Raw genomic sequence first — 14497 nt, 5'->3', positions numbered from 1 at the left:
TTCACTACAGAGTTCCGACTCAAAAGAACGATTCGTATGTCGCTTCTTCCGCCTCAGTGATGAACACAGATGCTCGCGGTCACTACAGACACGTATTGTGAAAACTGTAGGAAACGAATTGGATGACCACTCCTAAATAGCGACTGAACCGGACAACTGACCTGGAATCAGCTGCGATAAGCGATAAATAATAAACAAAAAGTATCGAAAAGTGGGAAACTGTCGTCATAATGAAACGGATAGACATTCGTATTGTTTTAGAAGTGTTTTAATGTTGTGTGTGTTCGTGTTTTGGCGCCCCCTGCTGGAGCGCGTCTGAACGCGATGACGTCACCGGCGAGCTGCGCTCAGAGAGTGAACTCGTACTAAAATCTTTCCCTGTAAGTTATTATTTTCATCTAAGTTCATGGATATTCACCCAGAGTGCTCTTTTGTGGATCTGAAAACGAACCAGTGCTGTATTTGTTCTTTACATGTCCCTTCACAGAATCATTTTGCACTGAGATTTCAGTTTTGATTTTTCCATCCTTTAATAGCTTCACTGATATTATCAGATATTGTAAGAAAGAGTCCCGTTTCTGTTTTGTAACATTGGCTCTGCTCTTTTAAATAATGCTGTTAAAATCTTGTGCTTGCTTGGAAAAGGCCATATTCACAAATCTAAAGTTACAGCTTCTAAACCAAACTTGACTGTATTTCGCTCTGAATTCAAAGGTTTTGCTGAGACTCTGTTAAAACATGCCAGGTTTTAAGATGATTGAATCATCTGTGAACAGAGATGTAAGGATTAGATGAGGTTCTTCTATCCCCACTTGAGTCATTTATTATTATTGATCTATTTATTTTTGTTTAGTTAATAATTTATTGTTAGTTACTTATGTTTATGTTTAACTTGTTAATAATCTAAATCCCTTGCAGAAGGTTGTTTGTTGTACTCTCTGTTAAATGTAATTGTCAGATGTGTTGTTTAATGAGGTACACAGGGAGGAACAGAAGGGAAGCACACTCAAGAACACTGCTCAGGTAACACAGGGGAACGTGTTATGAATATGAAACAGAAAGACCACATTTGATCCAAACATTAGGAGAGATGAAAATACGATTTGATTTAATAGATCAAAAAGAGTCAAAAGATATGTGTTATAGTTTATTATTTAGAGAAACTAATTTAAGTGGGAGGATGTAAAAGTGAGTGTGTGTTTTAAAGAATAAACCTATTCCCCCTCCGTACCAGGTGATGGCGGTAATGCAGCAACAGGCCTGTAAACTGTAGAAGAAGAGCAGCCTCAGGTAACACACCTCACACTCATGGAGGAAACTCTGATCAGATACACACACTGTGGAAGAAGCGTGTACGGTTTCTCATGCTCCGAGCGGCAGTGTCCGGTCTGTCATCAGAGCCTCTCGTTTGGGCTCCTGGACGCACCTGTTGCACTGCCCTGTCCCTTCAGAAGTGGACACACTGTCCCATGTGCTTTTCTGATAGCATCTGCTCACGGACCAGCACATCTCGGGTGAGTTAATGCATGAGGGGTTTTATTTATTTGAAACATTTATTCAGCTTTAAATTGACCAAAAAGGCATTTATAATGTTACAAAAGATGTCTATTTCAGTAAATGCTGCTCTTTTGAACTTTCTGTTCATCTGTGAATCCTGAAAAATTAAATGCAGAAAATATTGTGCAGCACAGAAATCAATTACAGTTTAACACAGATTCACATAGAAAACAGCTGTTTTACATTCTAATATTACACAAATTTTACTGTATTTTTGATTAAGAAATGCAGCTTTGATCACAGGAATAAATTACATTTTAACAGATATTCACATAGAAAATAGCTGTTTTAAACTGAAATAATATTTCTCAATATTACTGTATTTTTTTATTGATTAAAATGCAGCTTTGATGAGCGGAAAAGACTTCTTTCAAAAACATTCTAAACACTGTTCTATCATTTGATGTGTTTCTTCTGCAGAGAATGGCATGACTCAGAGATTCACGTGGGGCTGTCAGACTCCGAAGGTACGGCCCGCTGTAACATTGTTCTGTCCGTGGTGTGCTGTGTTCCAGCAGTGCTTGTGTTGCAGGTCTGGTGTATAACTACACGCTGTCAGGGGTCCGGAGAGACGAGCGCGGCTGGGAGCGCTGTGTGTGTGTGCAGCTCTGGACGCAGGAGCGCAGGGAATCATGGGACAGAGAGCTGGAGCAGTTCTCTTCTCTGCCGCAGTGGGCTTCAGAGCGGTACGCGCTGCACACAGTCAGATGCTCAGCACACGCTGATGTGCAGCTTCTAATGGTGCTCAGTTGAGCGTGTTATCCACTGGTCAGGAGGTCAGCTGTGATCGTGTGTGTTCACCGGCAGGTTCGCAGAGGAGAGGGAGTTTGGGTCGTGCTGTTACGGTTTCGCTCTGACCTTCATTAACCACATGCGCTCGCTGGACGGGAAACAGTCCCTGAGCCGGGACCAGTTCACAGGATCTCACGTCCTACCCAGAATGAAGACGGTGTCGCTGTACGTCAGCATCTATCATGCAATATTACAGCATGGATTTTACATCGCTGATACTCCGCATGACGTGTGATTTCTTCATAAAGCACTGTAGGGGCAGTCCGGGTCAAATTTCAGAAACTTTTCGAAAAGCCGGCAGCATCTTAATGTGACTTTCACCCAATAATCAGAATTTCCTTCAGGATTTCCAGTGTGTTTGGATGCATCTCCACAGCTTCTGAGAATGAGGATGCAGAGTAGCTGCGAGAGCCGTAACACAGCTGTTCGTCTTCATTTCAAATAGCCTACCGTCTGCTGATTCTATGCCTTCAGCTGCATTCATTGAGAGTGCATGGATATGTAAGGCTGCACAAGTAGTGTTGTGAAGGCTGTGTTTTATCAAACTGAAATCTCTTTTTAGAGACTATTATTCATGCCTTTGTATCATCACACATCGATTACTGTCAAATTTAAAATTAAACTCGAGGTTTTGTTGATGGTTTTTAAAGTGTTGCATGGCGTTGCCCCAAAATACACTGTTGACCTGTTGAGTCCTCATCAAAATACAAGACACGTGAGATCTTTGAGTCGATGATTCGTCATGTTCCTAAAATGAAATTAAAGGGCTTTCTCAGTGGATGCTCCTCGATTATGAAACCTGACGCATATTAAATCTTCCCATCTGTGGATTCTTTTAAGTCTGGATTGAAATCGTACCTTTTTAGAAGAGCTTTTAGAATTGATTAGAGTGATCAGGTTTGAAATTGCAATGTTTTATGTTGTTTGTGTGACTGTAACGATGCTGGAAAGCACTTTGGTCAACGGCAGTTGTATTAAATGTGCTCTAGAAATCAAATTTGTATTGTAATAAGTTGAAAGTGTAAACTATGCAAATGTTTTTCTGACTCGATACCAGTGTGTCACTGCAACTCAAAACCAAGTCTCTGTTTAAAACCTGTATTTACATGTTTGCTGCTGTCTGGAGTGACTGATGCACACGCGTGTCACGTGTCAACACCTCACGCTCGCAGCAGAATACAGGCTTGCCCGTCATTCATGAGCTTGATTTAAGAGCGGAGGTGTAAATTGTTTCAGATATTGAGTTTGCTTCACAGACCGATCGTTTCTCTTCATAAGGCCTCGGTATATCACCAGGAGCCTGTGAGGTTAGTGTACCGGCGGCTGAGAGCCAGATTACAGGAGAAAAGACTTCAGAAAGACGACAGCATCCTAACGTGACTTTCACACAGAGATCGTCGCTCTGTTAGTAAAATCTGTCCACTTTAGCAATCTTTGCGGCGTTATGTGCCTATGCTGACCATTCAAAAACCTGAAAAAGCACTTTTCAAGTTTGTTTTTCTGCATTTGCATGCCTGAAGTATTTAAGAAATCTTAATGCTCCTTCAGATTTTGGGTTTTAACAAACTTTCCCTTTTGCAGTCTTCATTTTTAAGGCCTTTTATGGTTCAGTTCCAGGGATGTTGGAATCTCAATGTGGCTCCAAGACTAAATGTTTAATTGTACACATTTTGTGTGGTCAAAACCAAATGTGTGTCACTATTCATTAAGCTGATACTTATATTAAAGAACAATGTCTGAAGAATAAATAATGTTGAAAGTAGAAATATGTCATGTTTCCCTCGATCAAGACAATCGCATGGAACATACCTGTCTGCGTGTATGCGCGTATTAAAGATACCTTAATATGATTTTTAGATTCTGGTTCTTAATAAACTTTTCTTTTGTTATCTTCAATTTTAAGGCCCTGTATAATTCAGATATTAGGATCTCAATGCAGCTCCATGTCCAAATGATTGAATCCTGCCCGTGTGAATGTATTGATCTAGTTATGCGTGACACTGCAAATAATAACAGCACCCCAGTGTTTAGGAACATGCAGTGCGACCCCAGGATTATTCAGTAACTCCAGCATGAGCCGTGTCAAGTACACAGCGTTAATTATTTCAAGTGTGAGAGGAAAGAAACTAGAACGTTGCAGCAGCTAAAAATGAAGTAGCTATAAAAACAACATCCAGTCAAGCTGAAGCTTTCAGCAGCACAGGTTCAGGCTGAATGACTTTACAAACACTTGACATTAAATATTAGTCAGTATCTATTTCAATGCGCTGCAGCTTTTTCCACATGGCCTAAAACACTCTTTTCACACAGACTACTGAAATATTCTCTAATCCAACCAGTTTCTTAAACCACCGACTCGCTCAGCAGCAGCACTGACGGATGAAGAGGGGCAAGAATCACACAAACTAACTTGCTTTTGTAGGCCTATATGAATACACAGATTCGGTTTACACGGCAAGCACCATTAAAACGGGATCATGCATCTGTTTATCTGTGTTTGTGTGGTGAAGAATAAGAGTTCAGTCAGATGACTGACGGAGGCCTGTGAGCGCGGATGAACATTAATGAAGCTGCACACAGATCCTTGTGTTCCGCAGGTGTCGTGTTAGTGTAACCGGATCGGTTCAGACACAGCAGCTGCTCTCTGGACGCGGTCAGACCGGCCGGTCTCTGCTCTCCAGATGGAGCAGAAGAGCGTCATCAAGCTCAGTCACTGTGACAAGGACATCTACTGCTTCTTCGTGCCGGACCAGTGTCCCGAGTGCGGCGTGAGCTTCAGCGGGAAGCGGCTGGAGGAAGCACCGGTCAGTGTACCGAGCCCCTTCAGTAACGGACACAAAGAACCCTGCGCCTTCCTGGTGACCTCCTCAGAGGACGGAGCGCTCAGGTAAGACCCAGACCTCACGAGCTCCTCCAGAACAGACGAGCTGGTGTAAACACTGCTCCTGGTGTTCGCAGGGACTTCGACGGCGGCTCTGATCTACACACCGGAATCACCGACACAAACGGTACTGAACACCGACAGACAGAGACAGCTTAGCAGCAAAACAAGCTTACATTACCAGACAGGTGAAAGACACGTGTTTGTAAGCTAGCCTAGTATGCACTGTCACAGTTATTCATTCATTCATTCATTAGTAGATTTAGATTTAAAAGGAGTAAAAAATTATTTTCATATAGGTAGCCTAGCTTATTTTCATGAAATTCAAGTTCACGTTTATTAACGTAAGTGCTGTGCAATTTATAAACATAAAAGCAACAAATAAATAAAAACGCATGATAAAAATAAAAGCATGCATGTTAAGCCATAAACAGCTATGTAACCCCAACACCATCTAAAGAGAATAAACGGGTCTTCGAGATCCTGGTCCATCTGCAGCACCACTAACATTCACAGTACACGCTGACACTGTTTTTGTAAGAAATATGAGTCACTTCTAATAAACAAGCAAACGTGTTTCCAGAAGTCCCTGTAGCTGATCTTCATCTAGTTCCTCATGCTGTCCTGTGATGTCTGAGACTGTATTAAAGCCAGTTTCTGACATCCACAGATGTTTTACAGGAGAAGTGCATGCATTTCTTTAGTTTTCTCATAACCTTTAGTTACTATAATTCACTAAAACTGAAACTAAAATTAACCCCCAAAAAAGTGCCTTGAAATAAAACAAGTGTTACCTGAAAAAATAAAAATGAAAAGCTAACAGACAATATAAAAACTAAAACTGATTCCAAAGATTAATAAAGCCTGTAACACTAAAAACACGGCTTGTAACTGAGAACAGGAGCTGCAGAACGTGAGTTTAATGTGTGAACGCGGTCCTGTGTTTAATACAGGAGTGGTGTACAGCTACACGGAGCGGGGTGTCCAGCGAGAGCATGCGGGCTGGGAGCGCTGTGTCTGCGTGCCGCTGGTGCAGCCCGACATGTTCAGTCTGATGAGTCAGTGGGATCCGTACCTGGAGAAGTTCTCCTCCGCTCAGACCTGGGACCCGGCCTGGCAGAGGTGCACGATACACCCACACACACCGCTGAGGCCAAGCCCGGCATCCAGGTGTTCAGGTGTCCGAAAGCTTTTTCTGGATCAGTGTGCTCTTTGTTTTTCAGCTTTAACGAGGAAAGCCACAACTGCTACAGCTACTCGCTGATGTTCATCAACTGTGTTCTGGCCACGCAGTCGAAGCGAGCGCTGAGTAAAGATGAATTCACACGCTCCTTCGTGCTTCCTCGGATCAAACGAGCTTCCAAGTACATCACGCTGTGCCGCGAGATTTCCCAGAACCACTTCTACATCGTCGACAGTCTGCGCAGAAACTCAGGCGAGGGTCCGAGCGAGGACGAGGACAGCAAGAACAACCGAGACCCTCTGTTCCTCACACGTCCTGAATCAAGGTGAATGAACGCGGCACTCTCGGACACTTCTGATGTTTTGCTTTACATCCGTGTCCCTGCAGCACAGAAGCAGTCATAAGCAGCACAGCTATATTTGCAGCAATAACCAACAACACATTGTATGGGTCAAAATTATTGATTTTTCTTTTATGCCAAAAATCATTAGGATATTAAGAACAAGTTCCATGAAGATATTGTGTAAGTTTCCTACCGTAAATATATCAAAACTTCATTTTTGATTAGTGATATGCATTGCTAAGAACTTCATTTGAACAACTTTAAAGGAGATTTTCTCAATATTTAGATTTTTTTGCACCCTCAGATTCCAGATAAATCACATTTTCAAAAAATGGACCCTTATGACTGGTTTTGTGCTCCAGGGTCACATTCAGTCATTTAGCAGACGCTTTTATCCAAAGTGACTCACAGATGAGGACAACAGAAGCAATCAAAACCAGCAAAAGAGCAACGATACGCACGTGCTGTAACAAGTCTGAGTTATCTCAACGCAGTACACGTAGCAAGGGTTAGTTCTATTTATTTTAATAAATAAAAGAAGACGATCATAGATAGAACAGGAATAGAAGAGAACGTTAGTGTTTGAGGGTCTCTTTTTAATATAAAGAGCACTTTGAGGCTAGAGGCTCTACTTTTTAAATAAGCAAATACTGTAAAGAGTGCAAGTGTTAAAGGATCAAGTGTTTCTTTAAATAAATAAATAAGTAGAATAGAATAGAGAGTGCTAGTGTTCGAGGGAGAAGTACGAGCTGCTTTATTGAGAAGGTTTGGATCCTTCAGTTGAGCTGAAAGCACAGAGAACACAGACCACACATCTTCTCTTGTGTGTATGTTTATTGTTGAACACTCTTTGGCTCGTGACATCGCTCAAACACAATCTTTCAACATCAGCAAGGAATAATAAATAGCAGCTTATACTGAAAGATGGAGAAAGGGATGTTAGATCTCCTCCTGCTCCGTTCGCTCTCTCGAGGAGACCCATCTGCTCACGATGACCTCCTGCAACACAGAACACAGAGCTGCAGACCCAGACGTGCGGAGCGCTCGGAGAGCCGTGTGCTGCGTGCGGTACCTGCAGAGAGAAGCGCCGGAGACACTCCGGAGAGCACAGCGCGTCTTCAGCCAGGCCTGCCGGAGCGATGACCAGACACAGCATCAGCTCCTGCGCACCACACACACACACACACACACACACACACACATATAGTGAGTAATAAACTAAATACTGGCCAGCTAGCCCCTCCTGGAAATATTTTAATTTTAAGAATGTAAAAATAAAATTATATTATTTTGATGGTTTTGAAAATGAATAAAAAGTAGCTTGCACCTAAATGTTATTGTGATTGTTTTGTAATGTGTAAAAATCACCAACAGGTTATACATTATGGGACTAATTGTGTTTAACATTATGGCATCTGAGGCAGGTTAACTGAAAAAAAACTAAGAAAAACATGGGAACATTTTACTTAAAGCGCATATATATATATATATATATATATATATATATTATATAAATCATTATAAAAGTATTTTCAATGCACTAATTATGCACCTTATAATGCATTGTGTGATCTCATGAATAACTGTAACCACATTATAATACAAACAACCCGATTTCAGAATCTGAAAATATTCTAATGCATTTTAACTTCGGTTACAATTGTTTATGAAAAGATATAATGCAATATAATGTACATTTTGAATACCTTTATAATGCATTATACAGTTGCAATTAAAATTATTTGATTGATGCCCCAGACACTTTTTTGAAGATATAGAATTGTTATAAAAAATGCATCTATGACAGCTTTCTGGCATTTTAGAAGTGATAATGTAAGATATTTGAGTTATATGATTTTTAATAACACGTAGTTATAAAGAATAAATGATTCTGCACCAAAGTTGACATTGAATAAATTTGTACATGTTTAGAGCCGATTTGATTTTTGTTCCATTATTCATCAGCTTTATATTCTCAGAATCACTGAAATGTGTATCAATAAACCTCTAATAATTTACTGATGCCTTTATTGAATCATTTTCATAAAATTTTGTTCTTGGCAGCAAAATGTCTTGCAAGGGGGTTGAATAATTTTGATTGCAACTGTACGTAATGTGCAGGCTGTGACACAGTTTTACACAAATAAAATGAACCCACTGCAGAAATATACACACAGTTTTCAGGGATACTTATTAAAATGTGAAGTATTGGTTCTTGCTTTGGCATAAACCCAGCGTCACACCTTCGAGACGTTCCCGGTGATTCTGCTGAGAGCAGCGAGAGACTTCCAGCTGAAGGACCTCAGCGCAGCTCCTCTGAGAGACTCATCACACCGCTCCACCACCACCGAGTAACTACACACACACACACACACACAGAGAGACAGACACACACACAGAGAGAGAGAGAGACACACACACACACACACACACACACAGAGAGAGAGACACACACAGAGAGAGACACACACACACACACACACAGAGAGAGACACACACACACAGAGAGAGACACACACACAGAGAGAGACACACACACACACACACACACACACACAGAGAGACAGACACACACACAGAGAGAGAGAGAGAGAGAGAGAGACACACACACACACACAGAGAGAGAGAGAGAGAGAGACACACACACACACACACAGAGAGAGAGAGAGAGAGACACACACACACAGAGAGAGAGAGACACACACACAGAGAGAGACACACACACAGAGAGAGACACACACACAGAGAGAGACACACACACAGAGAGAGAGAGACACACACACACACAGAGAGACACACACACACACACACACACACAGAGAGAGAGACACACACACACACAGTAAGGAACGCACTGCAGAAACTGGGCTCCGAGTGCAGCTTCATGCTGATGATTTATGATCGCATGTTGACAATCAGAGATGTTCTGAGAAACAGAAGCTAGGCAGATATATGGGTCATTAAAGACAAAACAGTTTTTATGCAAACTTCTGGATGCAACATCGAAGCAGTGATTAACCAGCAAACATTTTCAGCACGTGACGGATTCAGAACAAACCTTGCGTGATAGAACGGCGGTCCTTTCCGGTAGAGCACTAGAGGAGAGAGAGACAGGATCAGCACCGGAGCGAGCGAGAGGAACTCTACAGCTGTGAGAGTCGAGTGTCAGCGCCGCAGGGTCACAGCCAACACTCAGATTCCCCGTCAAATAGCCCTGAATAATTCAGCTGTCCTCCGAGCGGTACTGACGTCTCAAGCAGGGTCAGGCCATAAACAGCAGCGCTCCTGAGAACACCTGCTGACCCTACACCATTACAGTCCAGACGAGAAACCTCAGATGAGTCCGTTTAACCTGAAACATCACCACTGTTCTTCTGTTTCACTCAGAGACGTTACTCTTGGGCTTCTTTTGAAGTAATTTGGTAGCACTTCACTTAATGCGTTATAAAGAGTTATATTAAGGCTATAATGCATTATAATTATTCATAATGTGCATTGTAACAGGTTATATCTTGTCCTAAATAATTATAAGCAAATTGAATATGCATAGTGTAACAATGAATTGGTAAGAGTTATAATTTATTCACTTTTTAACGGCATGCCAGCATCAAGGCTATTTTCATGGTGATCTCAGAATAAAGTACACAAGGTATGATGAGTGTTATGATGTATTAACTGTGGTTACAATTATTCATGAGATTGCACAATGCATTATAAGGTGCATTACAAGACATATTTAATGTGTTATAACTGGTTGTATAATGCATTATGCATAAAGGCTTTGAGTAAAGTGTTTCCAGTAGTTTTCATAGGCGCAGAAACTGGCCATATTTGGACATAAATGCAAGTTATTAACTTTGGTCGCACTTTATTTTATGGTGTCCTTGTTACACAAATACATACTTAAGTAATATTAATTAACCACATGCACTAATACTATGGGTTTAGGGTTAGTTAGTCACTTCTGCAGGTCTTATAAAGTCTTAATTAGCCCTTCCACAAATTAAAGCCTTAAAAAGGTCTTAAATCAGAGCAGACAGTCTTAAATCCATGTAGCGGCTGCATTAATGTTGCATGCACTGCAGAAATGTTTGTGTCTTGCTTTCATATACAAATATCTAAACATACTAAAATCAAAATACGCTCACTTGAAATACAACACGAAGACTGGTTTTCTGAGAAACTGATCAAAATCAAGTGAGTTTATGCTCAAAAACAAGAACAAATATCTGCCAACGGAGAATGAATTAACGGACTTCATTCTGATGCGTTTCAAACTTCTCATCTCATGTCCTTTTGCTTTTAAGCGTATCTTGATTTAACGATCTTTAGATATTTGCACTGGAAAGCAGAACTAAAATATATCATAAGAAGAGCATTGCTGTCTTGCAGCGTGATCAGAGAGTACAGTAAGATATCTCTATTATTGAGTTCAGTTTGTTTTAATAAAAAGGTAATGCAGATTCGTTTGGAAAGTTGCATTTTCAAACTGTTGCTAATTCAACTAATTTTCTACATTTGACAGATTAACATATCGTGTTTCCTTCAATCTGGTCTATAAATTCTCTTTATTTGGTCTTAAACTGACATTCATAAATCCTGCAGATCGTCTACTGTTATTACTAACACAGCACACTCTAAAACAGTGTTAACCATTTCTTTATTGTCAAAAAAAAAAGTGTAATTTAAAAAAATAATAATAATTGTACCTACAGCCAAATCACACATGAATGCAAATGAAATTCTTAAATATGGAATTGCTTGCAGCATGCATTGCTGAAGTGACCCAGCTCTGAATAAAGCGTCTGATGTAGTTATTTGTGAGCAGCGTTGGGGAAGTTACTTTTAAAAGTAATGCATTACAATATTGCGTTACTCCCTAAAAAAGTAACTAATTACGTTACTTAGTTACTTTTTATGGAAAGTAATGCATTACGTTACTTTTTAAATCTGGGCAGGGCTTGCTTGTTTGTTTTTAATATAAAGTTTTATTTTTGGCAAACGTAAAAGCCCAAAGCCTCAGGCTGAAGGAAAAGTAAATTCACGTCTGTCCAGAAGAACGCAGAAGAAGAAAGCTCAACACCGCAATAAAAAAAGAAGAACAATTGTTAGTTTATCTTGAGTAATCTTTGGTTATTAGTATGATCATCGAAGGTCAGCAGCAAAGACGCTGGTTAATAAAATGGGATTAAATACATAAAGGATATTTGTATTATTTAACATTTAATTATTGCAGGTTTGCGTCATATTCTGAGTTGCATTTCAGTGTTTTTATTCATTTTGAGGAACAGTGAATGTGTTTTTTGCGAGTGAACATGTATTAATGCATGTTCAGATTTACTCTAGAAGTACAGTAGCATCAGATTTCTCTCAGCATGCGGACAGCAGAGCTGTCAATCAATACACGGGGAAAAGATACTGTCTTCTAAATTAAAAAGTAATGCGTTACTTTACTAGTTACTTGAAAAAAGTAATCAGATTACGTAACTTGCGTTCCCCCCGACACCGTTTGTGAGAAACATGGTAACATCCTTACTGAAGTCCGTTCCGTATTTAACGCCAGACTTGGGCACCCAGCCTTTACTGCGGAAGTAATGATACGCTGCGTAGGAGCTGCAGAAGTTCGGCTGCCGCGAGCGAAACACGGTCCAAACCTGCGCCACCGACAGAGCTTCCTACAGAGAACACAACCACACGGACCTTCATGAAGAAATCACACCTTCCACAGACGACACGCAGAGGCCGAAACTCACCCCGCTGTGATACACCGACAAGCATCCGAGCGCGTACACCAGGAAGAACGCCTGCAACGTGAACACAAGCACTCGTTAGGAGACAAACGATCCTCTGCTGCTTGTGTCCTAAATCACAAACCCATGATAGCAGTCACACAGAGGTAACGCACACAGTCCGATGATAAATGTTAACGAGCGGGAGTTTCTGTGAGGGAGGCTGGGATATAACAGATCTTCACAGCTTCAGTGTGTGTTTGGATTGGCTCAGCTACACATCCAGCTGTAACAACACAACTCTACTTAACTGCAGCCTGACAGACAGACAGACAGCAGTAAGAGTCAGGATGCTGACGGGAGAGCGATCCATCACCACACAGAGCTCAGAGCCGGACACACTCACTTCTTCATAACTCAGCTGCAGGTACTCCATCATGGAGAAAGGGTTTCTTCTGCACTCCAGCTGCGCCTGACGAAGAAAGAGCGATTACTAAGAGTTACACGCATTAAAAACCTTTCAATACAGGAGTGTCTTCTAAGACCGCTGAAGAACAAGCTCTTCTAGAAGCACTTGTGTAATTCAGAGACGTGTGCATGCAGACTCTGTGACCGGTGTGATGCTAGTCACGTCAGAGCCATTCATTTACTGGTTTAGATAAAAACATCCTCTACATGAAGAAGTGTAAATCATTCTGGAATTAAGTTTCAAAATGGACTACAGCTAGTTACTATAAACATAAAAAAAATGGTATGCACAATTGATGAATTGACGTTTTAACTCAAAACGGTTCAGGATCTCACAAAAACAAGACAAATCAATCTGATGTGCATTGTAAATGTGATTGTTTTTTTGTGTTACACCTAGAAATATGCAGCAAATTGTTCGTAAAGATGACGTCATCATGCAAACCATTTCTGTTTCATTGTTAGCAGTGTTTTGAAGATAATAATCTGGTATTCTTTACATCCGAGAGGTTCTCGCTGTGGTCATCTTCAGAGAGCTCCACCAGGACATATTCACCAGCGTCCGAGCGCTCGGAGCTCATGCTCTTCTGCTCCGGGTCTCCAGGACAGACCGCAGCCAGAGGGTCATAACGAGGGTCGCCCTGACGCTGAGGCCCGGCGGGTTCAGGGGTCAAGCCTGAGTCACACGACACATCGTCCATGGGCTGGTCAGCAGAGCTCCTGGCCTCGGACGTCTGGCTCTGGATGTCCAGCTGCACTGGTGTCGTGAGTGTGTGTAACGCGTGACTCACAGACTCGTCCTCCAGGCCCTGCAGCAGGAGCGCGGCTCGCGCCCAGCCGAGACGCTTCTGGTATCTGGTGCACATTAAACACACGCTGACCGTTAGGCTTCTGCACACACACCAGCTTCTGAACAGTGAGATTTTTCATCTTCAGAAATCATTCTAATATGCTGATTTGCTGCTCGGGAAACATTTCTGATTATTATTATGTTGTTGTTGAAAACAGCGGAATAGAATTTTTCAGGTTTCTTTGATGAATAGAAAGCTCAAAAGAACAGCATTTATCTGAAATAAATGTCTTTATCATCACTTTTGATCAATTTAAAGCATCCTAGCTAAATAAAACTATTTAAATAATTTCTTCCACAAACACATTAAATAATTATACTGACTGCAAGCTTTTGAATGGAATAATGTATAATGTTACAAAAGCTCTTTATTTCAGATAAATGCTGGTCTTTGGATCTTTCTATTAATCAAAGAATCCTGAAAAAAATATGTACTTGACTGTTTTAAATATTGATGATGATAATATTAATAATAAAAGTGTTTCTAGAACAGCAAATCAGCATATTACAGTAGTCAACATTTGAAGTGGATCAAAACCTTTAATCAAAGTTGTCCTAAAATCAAAACAATACTGGTTCTGGTCTTCGTACAACTTTAATGAACTCTTTTGATCTGCTTCAAATGTTGACGACTGTAGAATGTTTCTGAAGATCACGTGACGCTGAAGACTGCAGGAATGATGCTGAAAATCAC

At 40.9% G+C, this 14497-nt stretch overlaps 3 protein-coding genes across 7 annotated transcripts in view; 2 read left to right on the top strand and 1 right to left on the bottom strand.

The window, feature by feature from the left end:
• The first annotated feature begins 61 nt into the window (after positions 1–61).
• mkrn2os.1 (MKRN2 opposite strand, tandem duplicate 1) lies at positions 62–4075 on the top strand. 4 transcript variants are annotated; one of them, XM_058791274.1, is made up of 6 exons: positions 62–380; positions 984–1023; positions 1235–1514; positions 1978–2024; positions 2090–2243; positions 2365–4075. In XM_058791274.1, the coding sequence occupies exons 3-6, from the start codon at positions 1309–1311 to the stop codon at positions 2582–2584; spliced, it is 627 nt and encodes a 208-aa protein (XP_058647257.1). In that variant the 5' UTR covers positions 62–380; positions 984–1023; positions 1235–1308; the 3' UTR covers positions 2585–4075. The 4 variants fall into 4 exon arrangements, with proteins under 4 accessions (XP_058647257.1, XP_058647256.1, XP_058647255.1 ...); XM_058791273.1 differs by having other exon boundaries at positions 976–1023; XM_058791272.1 differs by lacking the exon at positions 984–1023.
• A 262-nt stretch (positions 4076–4337) lies between these two features.
• On the top strand, positions 4338–7913 carry mkrn2os.2 (MKRN2 opposite strand, tandem duplicate 2). 2 transcript variants are annotated; one of them, XM_058791262.1, is made up of 5 exons: positions 4338–5236; positions 5308–5357; positions 6184–6352; positions 6454–6738; positions 7767–7913. In XM_058791262.1, exons 1-5 carry the CDS (start codon positions 5031–5033, stop codon positions 7897–7899), a joined length of 843 nt encoding a protein of 280 aa, XP_058647245.1. In that variant the 5' UTR covers positions 4338–5030; the 3' UTR covers positions 7900–7913. The 2 variants fall into 2 exon arrangements, with proteins under 2 accessions (XP_058647245.1, XP_058647244.1); XM_058791261.1 differs by lacking the exon at positions 5308–5357 and having other exon boundaries at positions 4760–5236; positions 6184–6738.
• Positions 7914–8999: 1086 nt separating this feature from the next.
• tsen2 (TSEN2 tRNA splicing endonuclease subunit) overlaps positions 9000–14497 on the bottom strand; it is a 6281-nt gene continuing 783 nt past the window's right edge. The window contains exons 5-10 of the mRNA XM_058791254.1: positions 13454–13808; positions 12892–12957; positions 12510–12560; positions 12293–12431; positions 9815–10060; positions 9000–9111 (exon numbers count right to left, since the gene is read on the bottom strand). Coding sequence (XP_058647237.1) covers positions 9936–10060; positions 12293–12431; positions 12510–12560; positions 12892–12957; positions 13454–13808 — 736 coding nt within the window. The 3' untranslated portion in view covers positions 9000–9111; positions 9815–9935. The remainder of the gene's footprint in view (positions 9112–9814; positions 10061–12292; positions 12432–12509; positions 12561–12891; positions 12958–13453; positions 13809–14497) is intronic.

The sequence above is a fragment of the Onychostoma macrolepis genome, chromosome 11, assembly GCF_012432095.1.
Source record: "Onychostoma macrolepis isolate SWU-2019 chromosome 11, ASM1243209v1, whole genome shotgun sequence".
NCBI classification, from domain to species: domain Eukaryota; kingdom Metazoa; phylum Chordata; class Actinopteri; order Cypriniformes; family Cyprinidae; genus Onychostoma; species Onychostoma macrolepis.
The sequence above is the reverse complement of the archived record's forward strand: the minus strand, read 5'-3'. Positions and strand labels throughout refer to the sequence as shown.